General features: G+C 42.8%; 1 protein-coding gene across 4 annotated transcripts in view; it reads right to left on the bottom strand.

Moving 5' to 3' along the window:
- The window catches only part of LOC121865646 (roundabout homolog 1-like), a 214,204-nt gene that overhangs the window by 46,136 nt on the left and 152,021 nt on the right, over positions 1-16,047 (bottom strand). For all 4 annotated transcript variants that reach the window (XR_006088784.1, XM_042365170.1, XM_042365171.1 and 1 more), the window contains exon 8: positions 12,825-12,940. Coding sequence is in view for 3 of the 4 variants with exons in the window: in XM_042365170.1 (XP_042221104.1) it covers positions 12,825-12,940 (116 nt within the window). In the remaining variant the exon portion in view is untranslated. The remainder of the gene's footprint in view (positions 1-12,824; positions 12,941-16,047) is intronic.

Genomic DNA, 16,047 nt, shown 5'->3' with positions numbered 1-16,047 from the left:
TGTTCGATCCTCACCATAACATCATATTCAGTTGGCCAAATGTGTTGACACTACCACAGAGTGCGTGTCTCAGGTGCCACAGGTGTTGTGTAAGGTGGCATAGGGCGGGTGGGGGACAGTGTGGTACAAGTTGTTACATTATACGGGAATATAAGGAAGTCATTGGATAGATAGATAGATAGATAGATAGATAGATAGATAGATAAGAGTCCACATAATCTACCTCCAGATAAGTGACGTCACATGTTGTTGAGTTTACTCCTGGGCGAGGGTCTGTATTAGGTCACCCAAGGTCAAGCTAAACTGTTGGATTTTTTATACCTTCTTTCTTATTTTCTGCTTCTGTGTGTTGTTTTTACCTCTACTTCTTCCTCCTCTTTATTGACCTCTTCTTTGAATTGCTGTTGTTGTTTTCCTTATTTTTCCTTGATTTATTTATTTTCTTTTCTTTTAACTTTCTCTCTCTGATTTCTTCCTTCATAGCATCACAAAACTGCCTTCTCTCACTCTTCCTTCCTCACTATCCCTCAATATCCTGTTAAATCTTTTTGTTTCTCTCTATTTATCATGTGTCTGTTTTCCTTTCTATCTGTTCGTCTCGCATTGCCTTTGTCTCTGTGTCCACGCCTCTGTACTTCACAACAATATATCATCTTCTTGAGCACTCCTCCTTTTCTCTCCCAATTCCCCCTGCGCAACCTAGTCCTTCCTCCCTCCCCTCAACTATTCTCCTGCTCCTTCTCCTGCTCCTCCTCTTACTCCTCCTCTTCCTCCTCCTCCTCCTCCTCTTCCTCCTTCTTCTCCTCCTGTTCTTCCTCTCCCTCCACTTCTCCTCTTCCCCAACCTTTATCGAAGATCCCTCAGCATCTTGGTGAAGCCCTGTCGTGTCTGCATTTCCTGCCTTCATCTTCATCCCTCTCGCTGTCAACTTTTCTCCCTCCCTCCCTCCCTCCCTCCCTCCCTGTCCCCTCCGTCTCTCCCTCCCTCCGTTCACGCCTCTCTTTCTCCTCCCTCCCTCCCTCCTTCCGTCCACGCCTGCCGGCCACAGGGAGGCTCCGAGAGTTGTACCCTGAGTTAGTGTGTTGTGTGTACCCTTGCTTCTGTAAACACTCCCCGTCAGTACGATTCCTTTGTAAGACCGGTCTCTTGATATCGCTAGAGAGGCGGTGTTATTCGATGCTTTCTAAACACAACATGAAAAAGAAGGAAATTTACATGGGAATTAATGTACAATCTTGACACTCTTTTTCCCGTGAGTCCCTTCAGGTGTAGTTTTCAAAGGTTGTTTGTGGAGTTAAAGTAGCGAGTAAAGGTGTTTTGAGTCGTATATTCTGATCTAGATTTTGTGATTTTACTTAATAGACTTTTTTTTTACTTTTTTTTTTGGGGGGGGGGGGTCACTTTTGTTGATTTACTGTCAAAAATACAAAACATTTTGATTCGTCAACTCAGTTATCACGTCCTGATTTGGTTAACCCGGAAGCGTGTTCATTGATTCAGTTTGGTTAATATGAAAAGAAAATGAAAAATTTAATTACAATCACAAATTATTATTCCGATTCATCTTTTCACATATTTTTATTAGTAAAAAAAAATAAAGCATATTTTTTGTTAATTAAATGAAGAGAAAAGTTCAGTTTGAATTGTAAACTAATGAAGTGAATCCTCGGTAAGTTATCATTAGTAAAGAACGTTTTTTAAATATTATTTTTTATTGGGAGTCGCGCACTGGTGTTTCTATTTAATGATTTCGTTAATAAAGGCAACACTTTTTGGCGAGTTTAACCTAACCTAACCTAACCTAACCTAACCTAACCTAACCTAACCCCAGACAACGTGAGGGTGAAATAAGCTAGGGTTACGTAATCTTCAGGTGATCCCTACTACCTTTCAATGCCATTTGTTCACTTTAACATCTTTTTCACCTTAACATAAACATTATTTTGTGTTTCTTGATCAAATTAACTCGAACACCCACTTCAGTCACTCTTGTTAATGTGCTAAGTCTTGTCCTTCAGTTTGTCTTACGTCGTTAATTATATCAATATATCTCTGTTCCTACTTGTCAGTCTCTTTCATATGCATTATTAACGTATATCTTTTCTCCTTATATTATTACTCGTTTATCTTCTTCTCATTTATCTGTTGTGTTGTTCATATGTTGGTAATGTTGTTAGATTTATATCGTCAGTGAATAAGTTTATAAGCCAGATTATATACTTTTGACTTTATTGAAATATTTAATTATGATATCCGTTGACATTTTTTTCTGACACTGTTCTATCATACACAAGGCATCGTCAATCTCTCTCTCTCTCTCTCTCTCTCTCTCTCTCTCTCTCTCTCTCTCTCGTTTCCATATTTTTACAGCCACACTGATAAGCATAGTGACGTAAGTTATCTCTTACATAATCGCGGTCTAAATAAAAAGTCCTTCACCGAGACCCGTGAAAAAACTAATTAAGTGTATAATGAGGTTCATAGCCGCCACCAGCTGGCAGCACCCGTTATGAAGGTCTTCCTGTTGTCATTATCGTCGAGTTTTTGTGACATTTACCCAAAGTTTCGACGATATTGATAGGTTGAAGTGGGTTAATAATGCTAGGATACTTGGTCAAAAATTATATGATTAAAAATAAAATAAAACTGTTGAATTAAACGTAATGTAATACTGTATAAAGCCTAGTGTACTATATGTCCTTCCTCAGCCCATACCATGTCATGATCAGTGATTGTGGTAACAGGTTCATATGAAGTAACACAACTGTAGGGCAGGGTAGTGTTTTTGATCCTGTGTGTGTGTGTGTGTGTGTGCTCCATACTTACCCCGCCATGGTAGTGATTTGTGGGCAGGGTTTGCTTCCGCTCTGATGACGTTTAATAAACTTTGTAATGGCAAAAGAGCTTAAGAGCACAGCATTGATTTGAAAGTTGACTCCTCACCGCTCAATAAGCTTTAAGCTGAAGGTACCAAAAACATGTAAACAGCATCTAAAGGGTTCCAGTAAGTGTTCCCCAGACAACACACTCCAGCAGGTACTAGGCAGGAGGCAGTGTCTGTGGTAGGAGGAAGGGGAGATTATGGGCTACAGTACAGAAGGAAGGTGTCCAAAGTAACAGACGAAATGAAACAGGTTTGGACAGCAGACGGAAAGGGTCGGGTAATACATTGAGAATATGAGATGGTGAGCGGCAGCCACTGTCCATCAGGTACTCCAAGGTAGACACCCAGGTAATGGTAGTGGTGGTGGTGGTTATGATGGTGATAGAGCTGGTTTTGTGGTGCTAGTGCTGACGGTGGTGATTATCATGCTGGTGATAGTGGTAACAGTGGAGCAGTGGTGATGGTAATGATGATGATGGTGCAGCAGGGTTGTGATAATAGTGATTCTAGTCGTCATGGTGAAGCTTAGCAGTAACCAGATGTAAAGTGAAGTACATCAGGCCAGGCAGCTCATCGAGGTAGTTGGGCACGAAGAAAACAACAGCTAGGCGGATATTAAATGTGAGGAATGGAGGAGGAGGAGGAGGACGGAGCAAACACTGGTCTAAGTCTCCTCATGATGTGTGGTAAAGACCCCCACCCATTAACCCGGGAGGGGGGCGTGTCTTACGGGAGGGAGGGGAGAGAGGATGGAGGGGAGGGTAAGGGACAGACGGTGAGGACAGGGGAAGGAGGTAAGGGAAAAGAAGAGAGAAAGGGTGGAATGGAGGGTATGGGAAGGAGAGAGGAAGGGAAGGTACGATGAATTAGGGAGGATTGAGTGAGAGAAGAATAAAAAAGGGGAGGAGGAGAGGAGACAATAACAGGGAAACAGACACAGAAGGGGACAGAAAAAACAACAAAAACATAATAAAACAAAATTAAGGGAAGGTCCGACTATACAACCTTACCCACCTCCTCCCCCTTCCCCCTTACCCTCCCCTCCCCTCCCCCTCCCCTTTCCCTTGGACATGTACAGTAGTATAAAGTAGATACTATGTGGCTATTTCGTGTGACACTCTGGTACTAATCCTTTGTTCCTATCGTAAACAAACACCCAGTTGTCGCCACACACGCCAGGGGAGAGAGAGAGACAGACGTTTAGAAAGAAACTTGAGGTCGTACTGATTGGGAATAAGAGGGACAGACCGACACACAGACGGATCTAGGGAGTGAAGGAAAGAATAGGTAGATAGAAGGTTGTAATGGAGGAGGCAGTAGGCAGACAGATAGCAATAGGCAAAAATAAAATAAAAATGTTTAGGATGAAGGAGGGAATTGACACAGAGAAACAATCACACATGCGTACAAACGGAAAGAGCAAGTATACACGAACAAATGAGGGGAACAGACATACATGGAATGAAAGAAGGCATAGGCCCGTAGATAGAGAGGTAAACAAACGGTCATAAACACACACACACACAATGGAGGGTGAAAGAGGGCTTCAGGAAACTACATAGAGACAGACAGACAAACACAGACACAGGAGTGAAGGAGGGAGCACAGCCTGGCAGAATCCCACCGTCCCTCCCCTCCAGGCGTGGACCCAAGCAGTAATGAGCGCCGGAAGATCCCCTACAGTACAATAGGTTCCGACGTGTAAAAAGTGTTGAACCCTCTTAGCGCCAGAGAGCGTTATATGTTAGCGCTCACTGCTGCCCTCTCCTCCCCTCACCATTCACTTCTCCCTACCTCCTTCTACCCTCCCCCCCTCCCTTCCTTCCCACCTACAACCCCCATTCAAGCGCCTCATTAATGGGTGGAGAGGGACAGGACGACACAGTGGGTGAGCGGGGGTTGAAGGGACTTGCCTGGAGGCCTAGGTTGGACGTAGAGAAGTAACGCCTAAGGTCTACCTAAGATACCTGGGCGATAGATAGTGTCCCCACGTATGTCTTCTGCTATCCTTTTCAATACCACGACGCAGAGAGCCCAGAGGAAAATCTTGGGGTAGAAAAAGGTAGACAGTCGTTCTGTTTACACCTCTACCCAAGGAGAGTGGATGGTAGGTTTCCCAGCTCGTATTTCTTGTCCCTTTTTGAAGTCCTATTTAAGTTACCTCATTTATAGATGGAGTGAAACGAGCCGACACACTGAGAGAGAAATCTAAAAAGGCATTTAGTAGATCTGCCTCCGTCACTGTCTAATGGCACTGAATAAATCGTGTCCTCATAACGCGTCCAAACATTGTACGGACGATTTAGTTTGAATGAATTTATGGATGAACTGTGGCGGCAGTGGGCAACGATGTGATATTTTCTCTCTCTTTTCTTTAATTCTGGTTGTGTTTGGTTATTGTTTCAGTGAGGTCAGTTGCGTCATGTTAGTATAGATCTCCCCCCCCGCTATCTTTTGTTTTCTTTTTCACTTTCTCTCTTTCACTTTATTTTTCTCTTATCTTTTTCTCTTTCTTTCTTGTGTTTCGGTTTCACTCCCTCTCATCTCTTCCCTTTTCTCTGTCTTTCTTTTTCACTCCCTCTCATCTCTTCCTTTTTTTCCGTCTTTCTTTTTCAGTCTCTCTCTCTCTCTCTCTCTCTCTCTCTCTCTCTCTCCTCTCTCTCTCTCTCTCTCTCTCTCTCTCTCTCTCAGCTAGCCGTGGGGAATAACACTAGAGACAGATAGTCTTTATAGACTGTGACAAACACGAATTTACAGTGACGGATCAGGTGGAGGCAGAAAATACGTGACTCTCCTCTCTCTCTCTCTCTCTCTCTCTCTCTCTCTCTCTCCTCTCTCTCTCTCTCTCTCTCTCTCGGGGCAGTCTTTTTGGCAACCTCAGCCTGGATTCTGTAAATCCTCACCTTGGTGACGTCTCTAACTGATGTGGCGTAGACATTTTCCATTTAACCTAGAGCAGGTGTAATTTGGTTATACATTTGGAAATATTTGTTGTTATTATTATCATTATTATTATTATTATTATTATTATTATTATTATTATTATTATTATTATTATTATTATTATTATTTTGGGTGAAAGTCAAAAGCCCCCCCCTCTCCACCCTGTCCTGTTAGCTTCCAATAGGATTAGAACTCACTTGTATTGAACCTCGTTATAATGAAGGCCTGTTAAGACTGATGTATTGTTAAGTTAGGTTAGGTCTTGTTAGGTTAGGTTAGGTCAGGTCAGTTACTTTTTCAATACCTTCATTTCATTGTGAAATAAAAATACATTCTACTGATTGTGTACCTGAATTAAGAGACCATAATTAAAGGTGTGGTGCTCCAAGATTTATTAGGCAGTATATTGGTGCAGTGGAATAATGTATAGCAGTGAACATTTGAGTGGCTGTGTTGCTTAATTATGAGAAGCCGTCATTATACATTATGCAAATGGCGGTCTAAAAATATGCAAATAGCAGTCTAAAAAAATGGAAAAAAAAAATTGACCGCCAGTTTCATAAATTGGTAGATGGGTGATTCTCTTAAAGTCCGTATTAGGATATTTTTTGTGTATTATTCTTGGCTACACTTAATTAGCTCTTTCTCACCTGGTTGATGTATGCAGGTAATATTATACTTATGTTTAGATGGAAAGGTAAGAGAGTTCATGCAGATCCTAACCGGTTATATTATGTATGTATGTTGGGTAGAGAGAGAGAGAGAGAGAGAGAGAGAGAGAGAGAGAGAGAGAGAGAGAGAGAGAGAGAGAGAGAGAGAGAGAGAGAGAGAGAGAGAGAGATCTGTTATTCTATACACATGAGCAATCACTCAGCCCTCAGCATCCAGTTTATGCAGATGACAATTAATATTCAGCGGTTATGTGGGTAGTGTGTGTGTGTGTGTGTGTGTGTGTGTGTGTGTGTGTAGCATTAATCATAAGGGTGAAAGAGAGGATGCTGATGAAGTGTTGCCACAAGGCTGGAGTGATTAATCTGGGGCGGTACCAGAGAGAGAGAGAGAGAGACAGAGAGAGAGAGAGATAAGACAAGGAGAGAAGGAAAGGGAGTGGGAGGGAGGGAGGCTAGGACAGGTGGGGAGAGGGGTCCGCGGAGAAGTGGGGAGTGAGAGGGGAGAGAATGGAAGAGTTAGGCGGTGGGAAGTGAGAGTGGGTGAGAGGGAGAGAAAAGTAAAGATATAGAGAGAACGTAAGAGACGATAAATTGAGGGATATAAAGTGAGTAAGGGGAGAGAGAGAGAGAGAGAGAGAGAGAGAGAGAGAGAGAGAGAGGTTAAGTTAGTTAAGTGCAGTCACAGATAATGATGGGAAGGGGTGATAATGGGAAGGAATCATGGAAAAAACAAGAATAGGAAACAAAGATAAATGAGAATTAAAGACATAGAGCAAAAATGAGGTAAAGGAGAACGAGAAGTGATGAAAATGAGGAACTGATGAAAGTGGACGAAAGGGAAAAAAGTAAAAAAAAAAGGAATGAATAGGGAAGATAAATAAATTGACTTGAGAAAAGGGGAAGATACTGAAGACAAGAAGGGGGAGAAGATGTGAGATGTAAGATAAATGGAAAGGGGTGTGAAGGAGAGAAAGGGGGCTTGAGAAACTGTACATGTGAATAGTGACTGAAGACAAATGGAAGCAATAAATATGTAGGAGAGAGAAGGAGAAGAAGATGAGAGAAAGTGGGTGAAGATCAACAGTGAGTAACGTTTAGCAATTAGAGAGAAAGAAGAGGATAATGAGATGGAAAGAAGGAAGTGGGAATGGACAGAGAATATTGGAGAATGGTGAGTAAAAAACAAAAGATAATCAAGGGATGTAAAAGAACAGGTAGAAAATGACTCATGGTGAAAGGGGGGGGGGTATTAAATGAGGGAGAGAGGGAGGAGAGGGAGAGGGGTGTAGGAAAGACCAATCTCAGTAATGCAGTGTGTGTGGAGAGGCGAGCTGAGGGGGTCAAAAGACGTAGGGGTAGATGACGGAGGGATGAAGATAGGAAGAGAGAGAGAAAGAGGGGCGGAGGGTTAGGGTGGTAGAGAGGGGGAGAGGATGAAAGAGAAGGAGAGAGAGAGAGAGAGAGAGAGGGCTTGAGGACGGGGTGGCGATGAATCATACTAAGGGAGGTAATTTTTTATTTTATTATTTTTTTCCCTAATAGTTTTAAACATTCCTACAGCATCACCCCTCTACCTTTTGCCTCCCGACGGGTCCGCATGTCTCTCTGTGCGTCTGGCGGTAAAACTGTCTTCAGTATCTGAGTTCCGGCGATACTTTTACTACCTCGGCTGGAAACAATCGCTCTTGTATAATTGGACATCAGCTTCACCTCTGTGTTTCTGTTGCCGATTGAGTTTTTGTTGTTTATTTTTTTATTTTCTTCATTTTTAGATCAATGATTGTTGGAAATATTGCCCGTGGGAAATAGTGAATCGGATCCCTGTGTATTGAAGGCACTGGTTACAAACGAAAGCTAAGAATTTTTTCGTAAGTGATTAATTAGATTTATCAACGATAGACACGCTTGGCATAAATGAATTAAATCTACAATGCAAATCTCTCATCTTTTACGCTGTTCTTTCATTGTAAACAGCAGGACACACACACACACACACACACACACACACACACACACACACACACACACACACACACACACACACACACACACACCCCCTTGTTGACCTTTGACTCGATTTCCTGGATAACCAATAAGGTCTCTGCACGTCATTCCCTTGAGTACGGACCCTAACCTCACCAGAGTACGATGAATAAGATATGTTGAATCCTTGAATACTCATGACTTAACCTATTAAAAACACTGTTCTTATCCCATGAGTATGACCAGGTGTGTCTTAACCCTTTCACTGCGGTGACCTGTTCCCTTAGGTAAGACGACACGGTACACAGGTGTTTTAATGAGTAGGGGGGATATACAGGTGAGTTAAGACGTGGGTAATAATGAAAGGTGTGCTTATTGGAGGTGTTTTCTGTAGGGGGAGAGAGAGAGAGAGAGAGAGAGAGAGAGTGTATTACACCTTCCTACCTTGTGTGTTGTTAAAAGAGAGAGAGAGAGAGAGAGAGAGAGAGAGAGAGAGAGAGAAAAATAAGAGAAGAACGCGTATTCCTCCCCTCTACTAGCCTTTCACAACCATCCATCAGAGACTCTACCACCAACGCTTTTAGTACCAGCTGTTCTTGCAGTCCGAATCCCGTATATATATAACCCGACTATTTTCCTCTCTCACTTTCCTTGCTGCCGTCTGTAAATAAATCCCTTTCAACAGCACCTTCTGGAGTCTTCAATAACGGATGACTTGAGTTAATTACCTCTCTTAATGTTATTTTTTTAGTAGTTGCTTAATGGGATATTGTTCTCTCATCTCTTGTTCTTTATTACTTGTGTTTTGTCATATAGGGTTATGTATGTATGTATGTATGTATGTATGTATGTATGTATGTATGTATGTATGTTGTGTTGACATGTTAATTGTCTGTGTTTAATTTTGGTTTTGTTTTATTTTTTTCAGTGAACACAACAATACATTAAATTAAGTCACATTTGTATGACCTAGAAACTCTACTGTATAAGAGATGAAACAGAGTAAAAAATCTTCACCAGCTTAAAATATTGTTTAGCTAAGATATTTTTTTTCCTAACTGTTGGCCTAGCACTCCATACCTTCCCCTTCCCTCCCCTTACTCCCTCCTCCTTCCCCTCTCGTATACCTGTAACAAGCAGTCCTCAGCGGCTTACCTCCTCCCAGGCAAAAAAAATAACAAGGGGTGGATAGGGGTTGAGGAGAGGAGAGAGAGAGAGAGAGAGAGAGAGAGAGAGAGAGAGAGAGAGAGAGAGAGAGAGAGAGAGAGAGAGACCCCCTTTTTCAGTAGTTGCCAGATTGCCCCCGTGTTGAGTCTTTTTATTAGAGTCTTTTTGTTTATAGTTGAAGTATTTTTTTTACTACATTTGGCGGTAGTTGAGTCTCAAGCACCAATGTGATTCTCATTTCGACTTTATCAATTCCAATTTTTATCTTTTTCATTTATGTTTTCTTACCTTCTGAGTGTATTGTTTTTTTTCTTTTCTCTTAAACACTTTCATGACTTACGGGCAAAAATATTAAGTCAATGAGGAAAAACTGTTTTGTGGGAGTTGAGGTTTTGAGTCTTTAACTGTTAAACGTTCCAACTGTTTGATTGTTTTAGTTCCCGTGTCTTAATTTGTTGGACAGTTGTTGTGATGAGAGGGTTGAGGGGAAGCAACATAATCCAGTGCTGTGTTTTGAATGTTTCTTCACGACTGCTTTTGTGGGTTAGTTTTATTTAACTTGATATTATCGTAGTGACCAGATAGGATGACTTTAACTCTTCCTCATTCTCTTTTATCTCTGTCTCTCTATCTTCCTATCTCTCATTCTCTCTCTGTGTTAATTAGTCTGTATATCTGTGTCTCCCTCGCCCAGGTTCATTTCAGCTGGATTAACTAGGGCCGTGTGTGTACCTGCCTTCTCTTCCTTTGTTGATATGCCGACGCACATATTCACCACAAGCTTCAAACGACCTTCATTGCAGTCATGTAAAGCGGCCACAGAGCTTCCTGGTCTCCATATAGTTTAGAACAAACCATCACAAAATCTGCCTGAGCCCGCTGCTGCTCCTCCTAGTTTGCAAAGTCTGCCTAAGCCGCCATACCGCCTCGTGTGCAAAATTTACCTCGGCCGCCACACCCGCCTAGTTTGCAATACGGGTAGACTCTCCACAGCCTTAACTAAATTATCCCGAGGGACACCCGTATCCTTTCTACAGACGAAATATCGGGAACTTTTACTCTTACTCGGGATTTTTACTCTTCTCGGGAAATTTTTGCTCATGGGGTATTTCTATTCCCAAATCTGGAATTTTGGTTCATCGGAATTTTACTCATCAAGAATTTTATCCCCGACCTATCCCGTGTCTCACAATTTTCCCTTGTCCGTAAAAATAAATCCCCTTGGTAAGCAATCCGCGACTAAAGTTCGTCTAGGGTAACTTTTACACACAAAATATCGGGAATTTTTAATCTCGTGCAGTGTTTTGGGAGTACTGGTGGGGAAGGGGTAGGTGGTGAGGGGAGAGGCTGTGGTGAGGCTAGGGGCAATGATGGTGAGGGGAAGGGCAGTGGTGGTGGTGAGGGGAGAGGCTGTGGTGAGGCTAGGGGCAATGATGGTGAGGGGAAGGGCAGTGGTGGTGATGAGGTGAGGGACGGTGGTTTTGGTGAAGTGAGGGGGAGTGATGGTGTTGAGTTAAGGGGAGGGGCAGTAGTGATGGTGGTGAGGTGAGGGGAGGGGCAGTGAGGGTAAGTCTGGCTGACAGTTTAAGCAAGATTGGTGGGCACTGACCATGCGGGCGTTGTTCCCACCCCTCGACCCCCCCCTCCCCCCCCCACCCTACCAAGGTCAAAGGTCGTACATCACTGTCTTCATTCAACTTGAGGGACGCACTCTGTATGTGTACGTGTGTGTGTGTGTACGTACGTTAAAGTATGTATCTTATGTACAGTAGATCAATAAGTGGTAGTTGGTCTGTAATTATCTCTTTGCCATTTATCAGCTGTTAGATCTATATTTAGGTGTCGAGAGATGTAGAGAGACAGGTACCATGATCGCGGTGTTGTCTCTCATAGCGATAAAAGAGACAGGGATATATTTACATCATCTCTTGAGGACGGTGAACGGGATCCTTGGAGTCTTCAGCCATGACTTATTGTTTGTGAGTCAGTTTGTTTGTCTTGCGAAGGTTTATTATTATTATTATTATTTTTATTTGTCGATTTAGTTGATGGGTTTGTTCTTATGTCTGTTTGTATGTTAAAGTTCGGGCGTTTACAATAATGATTTGTTCTTTACTAAATTTTCACAGCTGACGGGGCCAATTGATAGCTACGGTATTGATATTAAAAAAAAAATTGAGGAACTTGACCCTAATACCACACCGAGTCTCACTGAGTAAATCAAATCAAATAACTTATACTAAAGAAAAAATTGCGTATATGTAAATAAATATCGACGTATACGACCCAGTTGATTAAGAACATATCCCCATTAATCACACCAGCGTTTAATGTAGGATTTTTTTTATTGTCGGTGTAAATTGATAGAGAGTAGGAGATTATGCTAGTAGAGGTCATCATTGCCAACTCAGGTCAAACGAGGTCACGCGCCAGTTATCAATAATGTCATTTGTTCGATTTTCATTGAAGGTTGGTTGTGTTTGGTTCAGTTTAATGTGTACATCTTGCCTGACCTAACTGATGTTAATTGGTGTGTGTTTCGCGTGTGAGGGGTTTTATTAATTTTTTTATTCGCTATTGTACGTTTTATCCGGGACAGTGACTTATCCCCTTGAGGACGATGACTTAACCCCTTGAGGACGATGATTTAATCTCTTGAGGACGATGGCTTAACTCCTTGAGGACGATGACTTAGCCTCTTGAGGACGATGACTTAACCTCTTGAGGACGATGGCTTAACCCCTTGAGGACGGTGACTTAACCCCTTGAGGACGATGACTAAAACAAAATAAAAATATACCATCAAGTTTACTTTAATATTACTTTACCTTTTTAAGAATCATAAAAAAAAACAAATATTTACCTGATTTACCTAAACAGAATTGTAAAAAAAAGAAAAATCAACATAATGACATAAACATCACATACACACACTACCTTACCTGCCACAAGACATAAACAAGCGTTAATAGACACTTACCTTTGCCTATACTTATAATGTATAAACAAATATTCACGGTGGGATTTTTGTGAGTTTGTGAGACACTGTGAGAGTTTGTGAGAGCTTGTGAGTGTGTGTGAGAGCTTGTGAGTGTGTGAGAGCTTATGAGTGTGTGAGAAACTTGAGAGATTGTGAGAGTTCGTGAGACACTGCGAGCGAGTTTTTGCTGACTCACCTGGTAGCCGGTGATGAAGCCGTGCTGGAGGTCTGCGTCAGGTGGTCGCCAGGTGAGGGAGGCGTGGGTGAGGTTGACCAGGTGAACGGAAACCTCCTGCGGCGGTCCAGCTGGTGCTGTGGGGGGAGCCAAGTGGCAGAGTGAGTGGCTGAGAGAGAGAGAGAGAAAGAGAGAGAGAGAGAGAGAGAGAGAGTTGCCGGAAGAGAAAAAGAGTCAGAAACGAAGAGGAAAGGGAGAGTGAGAATTAGTGGTTGTAATATGAAAAAAAGGGAGGAAGGGAGCGAGCTAGTGGATGTGACAGGGGAGAGAGACAGGGAGGATGGGAGGGGGTGAGAACGAGAGGGGAGAGACAGGGAGATAGATTTACTGTATGTGATAGGGAGGGAGGGGGGGGGGAGTAGGAGACAGGGAGAGTTTGTTGGTTTAAAGAGAAGTGATGTAAGGGAGAAGTGAGATATGCTAAGTGAGAGATGGGAGAGAGAATGAGAGGAAGGGAGATGAAGTAAGAGAATAGTGAGATGGAATGATAGATAAGAGAGGGAGTGAAAGAGGAAGGCATGAGATAGAATGGAAAGGGAATGAAAGTGGAAAGGTGAACTAAGAGAAAATAAAGAGTTCAATTATAGAGAGAATGATGAAGATAAGAGAGAGAGAGAGAGAGAGAGAGAGAGAGAGAGAGAGTGTACACAAGTACTAGAAGGCTGACAGACGCTACCCTTGAGTATGATGATGCCTTAAAGAAACTACCTTATACCCTACAAATACATCCTTATACCCTAAAAATACATCCTTGTACCCTACAAATACATCCTTATACCCTACAAATACATCCTTATACCCTAAAAATACATCCTTATACCTTTAAAATACATCCTTATACCCTAAAAATACATCCTTATACCCTACAAATACATCCTTATACCCGACAAATACATCCTTATACCTTTAAAATACTCGCCCTTGTCTTAAAATGACAATAACTCGCCAACAACCTCAGAGGTAAAAGTTTCCCCAGCCAATAACGATAGAGATTCACATATCGGCCATTAAGGGAAAGCTTTTATCGTAAATTCCCCTACAAAGTTCCCCATACCTTCCTTCTTCCCCGCTTGTATCTTTTTTCCCTCTTCCTCCATGGACACTAAACACTGCTAGGAAACTCAAGTGATATTACCTGTGTCCTCCCCCCGCCACCGATACCGAAAGATTATAAAGGAAATAAGAGGAAAGTATCTATAGTTTCCCCACCAGCAACGGGAATTCGAGGATGGTTTTATAGATTTTGTTTTTACGTCAAAATCGGTAACTCTAAGAAGTATCTGTTCCTTTCACCATCGACTTTAGGAAGTGAAGAGAAAGTGTTCCTTGTTTAACCATCAGAATCGGGAAATTCAGAGGGTATATATTGTTTTATCCCCTAAAATCAGAGAGACTTTACCCCCATCTCTCTCTTCCCCCCCCCTGTCTCCCCTGCCCCCTCTCTCACCTAACTCCTGTCTCCCTCCTACCCCCCCTTCCCCCATAATTCAAAGCTTTCAGAAGTGTTGAAGTAGAAAATCCCCAACTTTTTTTGTTTTCATTTCTCCTATGATATTTCAGTGGATAGTTTATCTACTTTTTTTGTCCCCTGCCCACATAAAATCTAGGGAGATTTCCCCTACTTACAATTAGCCAGATTCCCCCTACCCATATAGGAAGCAGGGAAATTACCTCAAATACGACGTGCTAGGAGTCTTAACCTATGACGTATAACCGAGGGTGGTTTTCCTAACCACAACCTCTCTCTCTCTCTCTCTCTCCACACACAATGGTATATGCTAATAGGGCAGAGATCGCTGGATGAATTGGGACTTGATGAAGTTCAATATCTTCCTCATTAGGACTGTGGCCGGCTTTGTGAGGCAGGGGAGGGGGTAGGGTAGATAATGAGAGGGAGGAGGGAGAGTGAGGTAGAAGAAGGAAGAAGGGAAAGTATTAGAGAGGGAAGAGGGGTAGGGGGAGTGAGAGGCAGGAGTAATGGAGGGAAGGAAGAATGAGAGTGAGGGAGGGAAGGGTAGAGGGAGTGAGGTAGGAAGGGGGAGGGGAGAAGAGAGGGAGGAAGTATGAGGTAGATGGTAAGGGAAAGAGAAAGGGAGGTGAGTGAGAGAGGAGGGATGAAGGAAAGGGGGAGGGGGGATGAGGCAGGTAGAGAAAGGAAGGGAAGGCAAATGAGATAGAAAAATCAGAAGAGGGAAAGTGAGAGCGGGAGAGAGAAGTTTAAAGAGCAATGAGGTAGAACGACCGGAGGGGTGAAATGAAGAGGGGTGTGAGGATGACCGAAAGGTAGGAATTAGGAGAGAGAGAGAGAGAGAGAGAGAGAGAGAGAGAGAGAGAGAGAGAGCCAATAAACTCGGCTTTATATCCTTGATTTACTTCTTTGTCAAGGAGGCGTTTTTTATTGGCCATAATATCATTGAGTCGTGAGATCAATATTGGCATCTGGGTGTGTGTGTTATCTAGCGAGGTGGAGTATTAGTGTCCAGAGCTGAAAGGCGGACCACAATACCACATAAAAGTGACCACCCAGGGATTATACACGAGCCTCAAGGTAAAACGGAATTTCTTTGAGTTTTTTCTCTTTATTTTTTTCCCTTTAAATATATTGCTAGGATGTGGAAAGATGTGAGGGAAGAGAAGGGATAAATGGTCGTAGAGGGAGGAGGTAGGCCGTGGGATAGGTGGATGGAAGGGAGGGAGGGAGGAAAGTTGTTGGAAGCGGGAGGATGGGGGAGGATAGGTGGGAAGGAAGAAAAGAAGGGAAGGAATTTGTAGGAAGTGATAGGATTTGAGGGGATGAAACGTAGGGGGGGGGATGATTGGATAGAGCGAGGGAGGGAGGAAGGAAGGAATGAAGGAAGTAGCCTATAAGGGTGGGTAGGTGGGTAAGTAGGTAGGAAAAAGAGAAGGATGGAGGTGGGAGGGAGATAAGGAATTGTGAGGAAGAGAAATGTTAGAAATTAAAGAAAGATGGGGTCAATGGAAGAGAGTGGAGAGGGACTTGTGGAAGGGGCAATAGGAAAGAAGGGGGGTGAGGGGCAAGTGCAGAGGACGGTAAAATGGAGGAAAGAGAAAGATTGTTAAAGGTGGGAGGGATAGGAAGAGGTTTTTGGAGGTTCAGGGAAGTGGGAGGAAGTGGTACCAGTGGTGTCAAGTGTTTCCGGTGGTGGTAGTGGTGGCAGTGTTT

This window comes from Homarus americanus, unplaced genomic scaffold, assembly GCF_018991925.1.
Source record: "Homarus americanus isolate GMGI-L3 unplaced genomic scaffold, GMGI_Hamer_2.0 scaffold23458, whole genome shotgun sequence".
Classification (NCBI taxonomy): domain Eukaryota; kingdom Metazoa; phylum Arthropoda; class Malacostraca; order Decapoda; family Nephropidae; genus Homarus; species Homarus americanus.
This window is presented reverse-complemented; position numbering and strand designations above follow the sequence as displayed.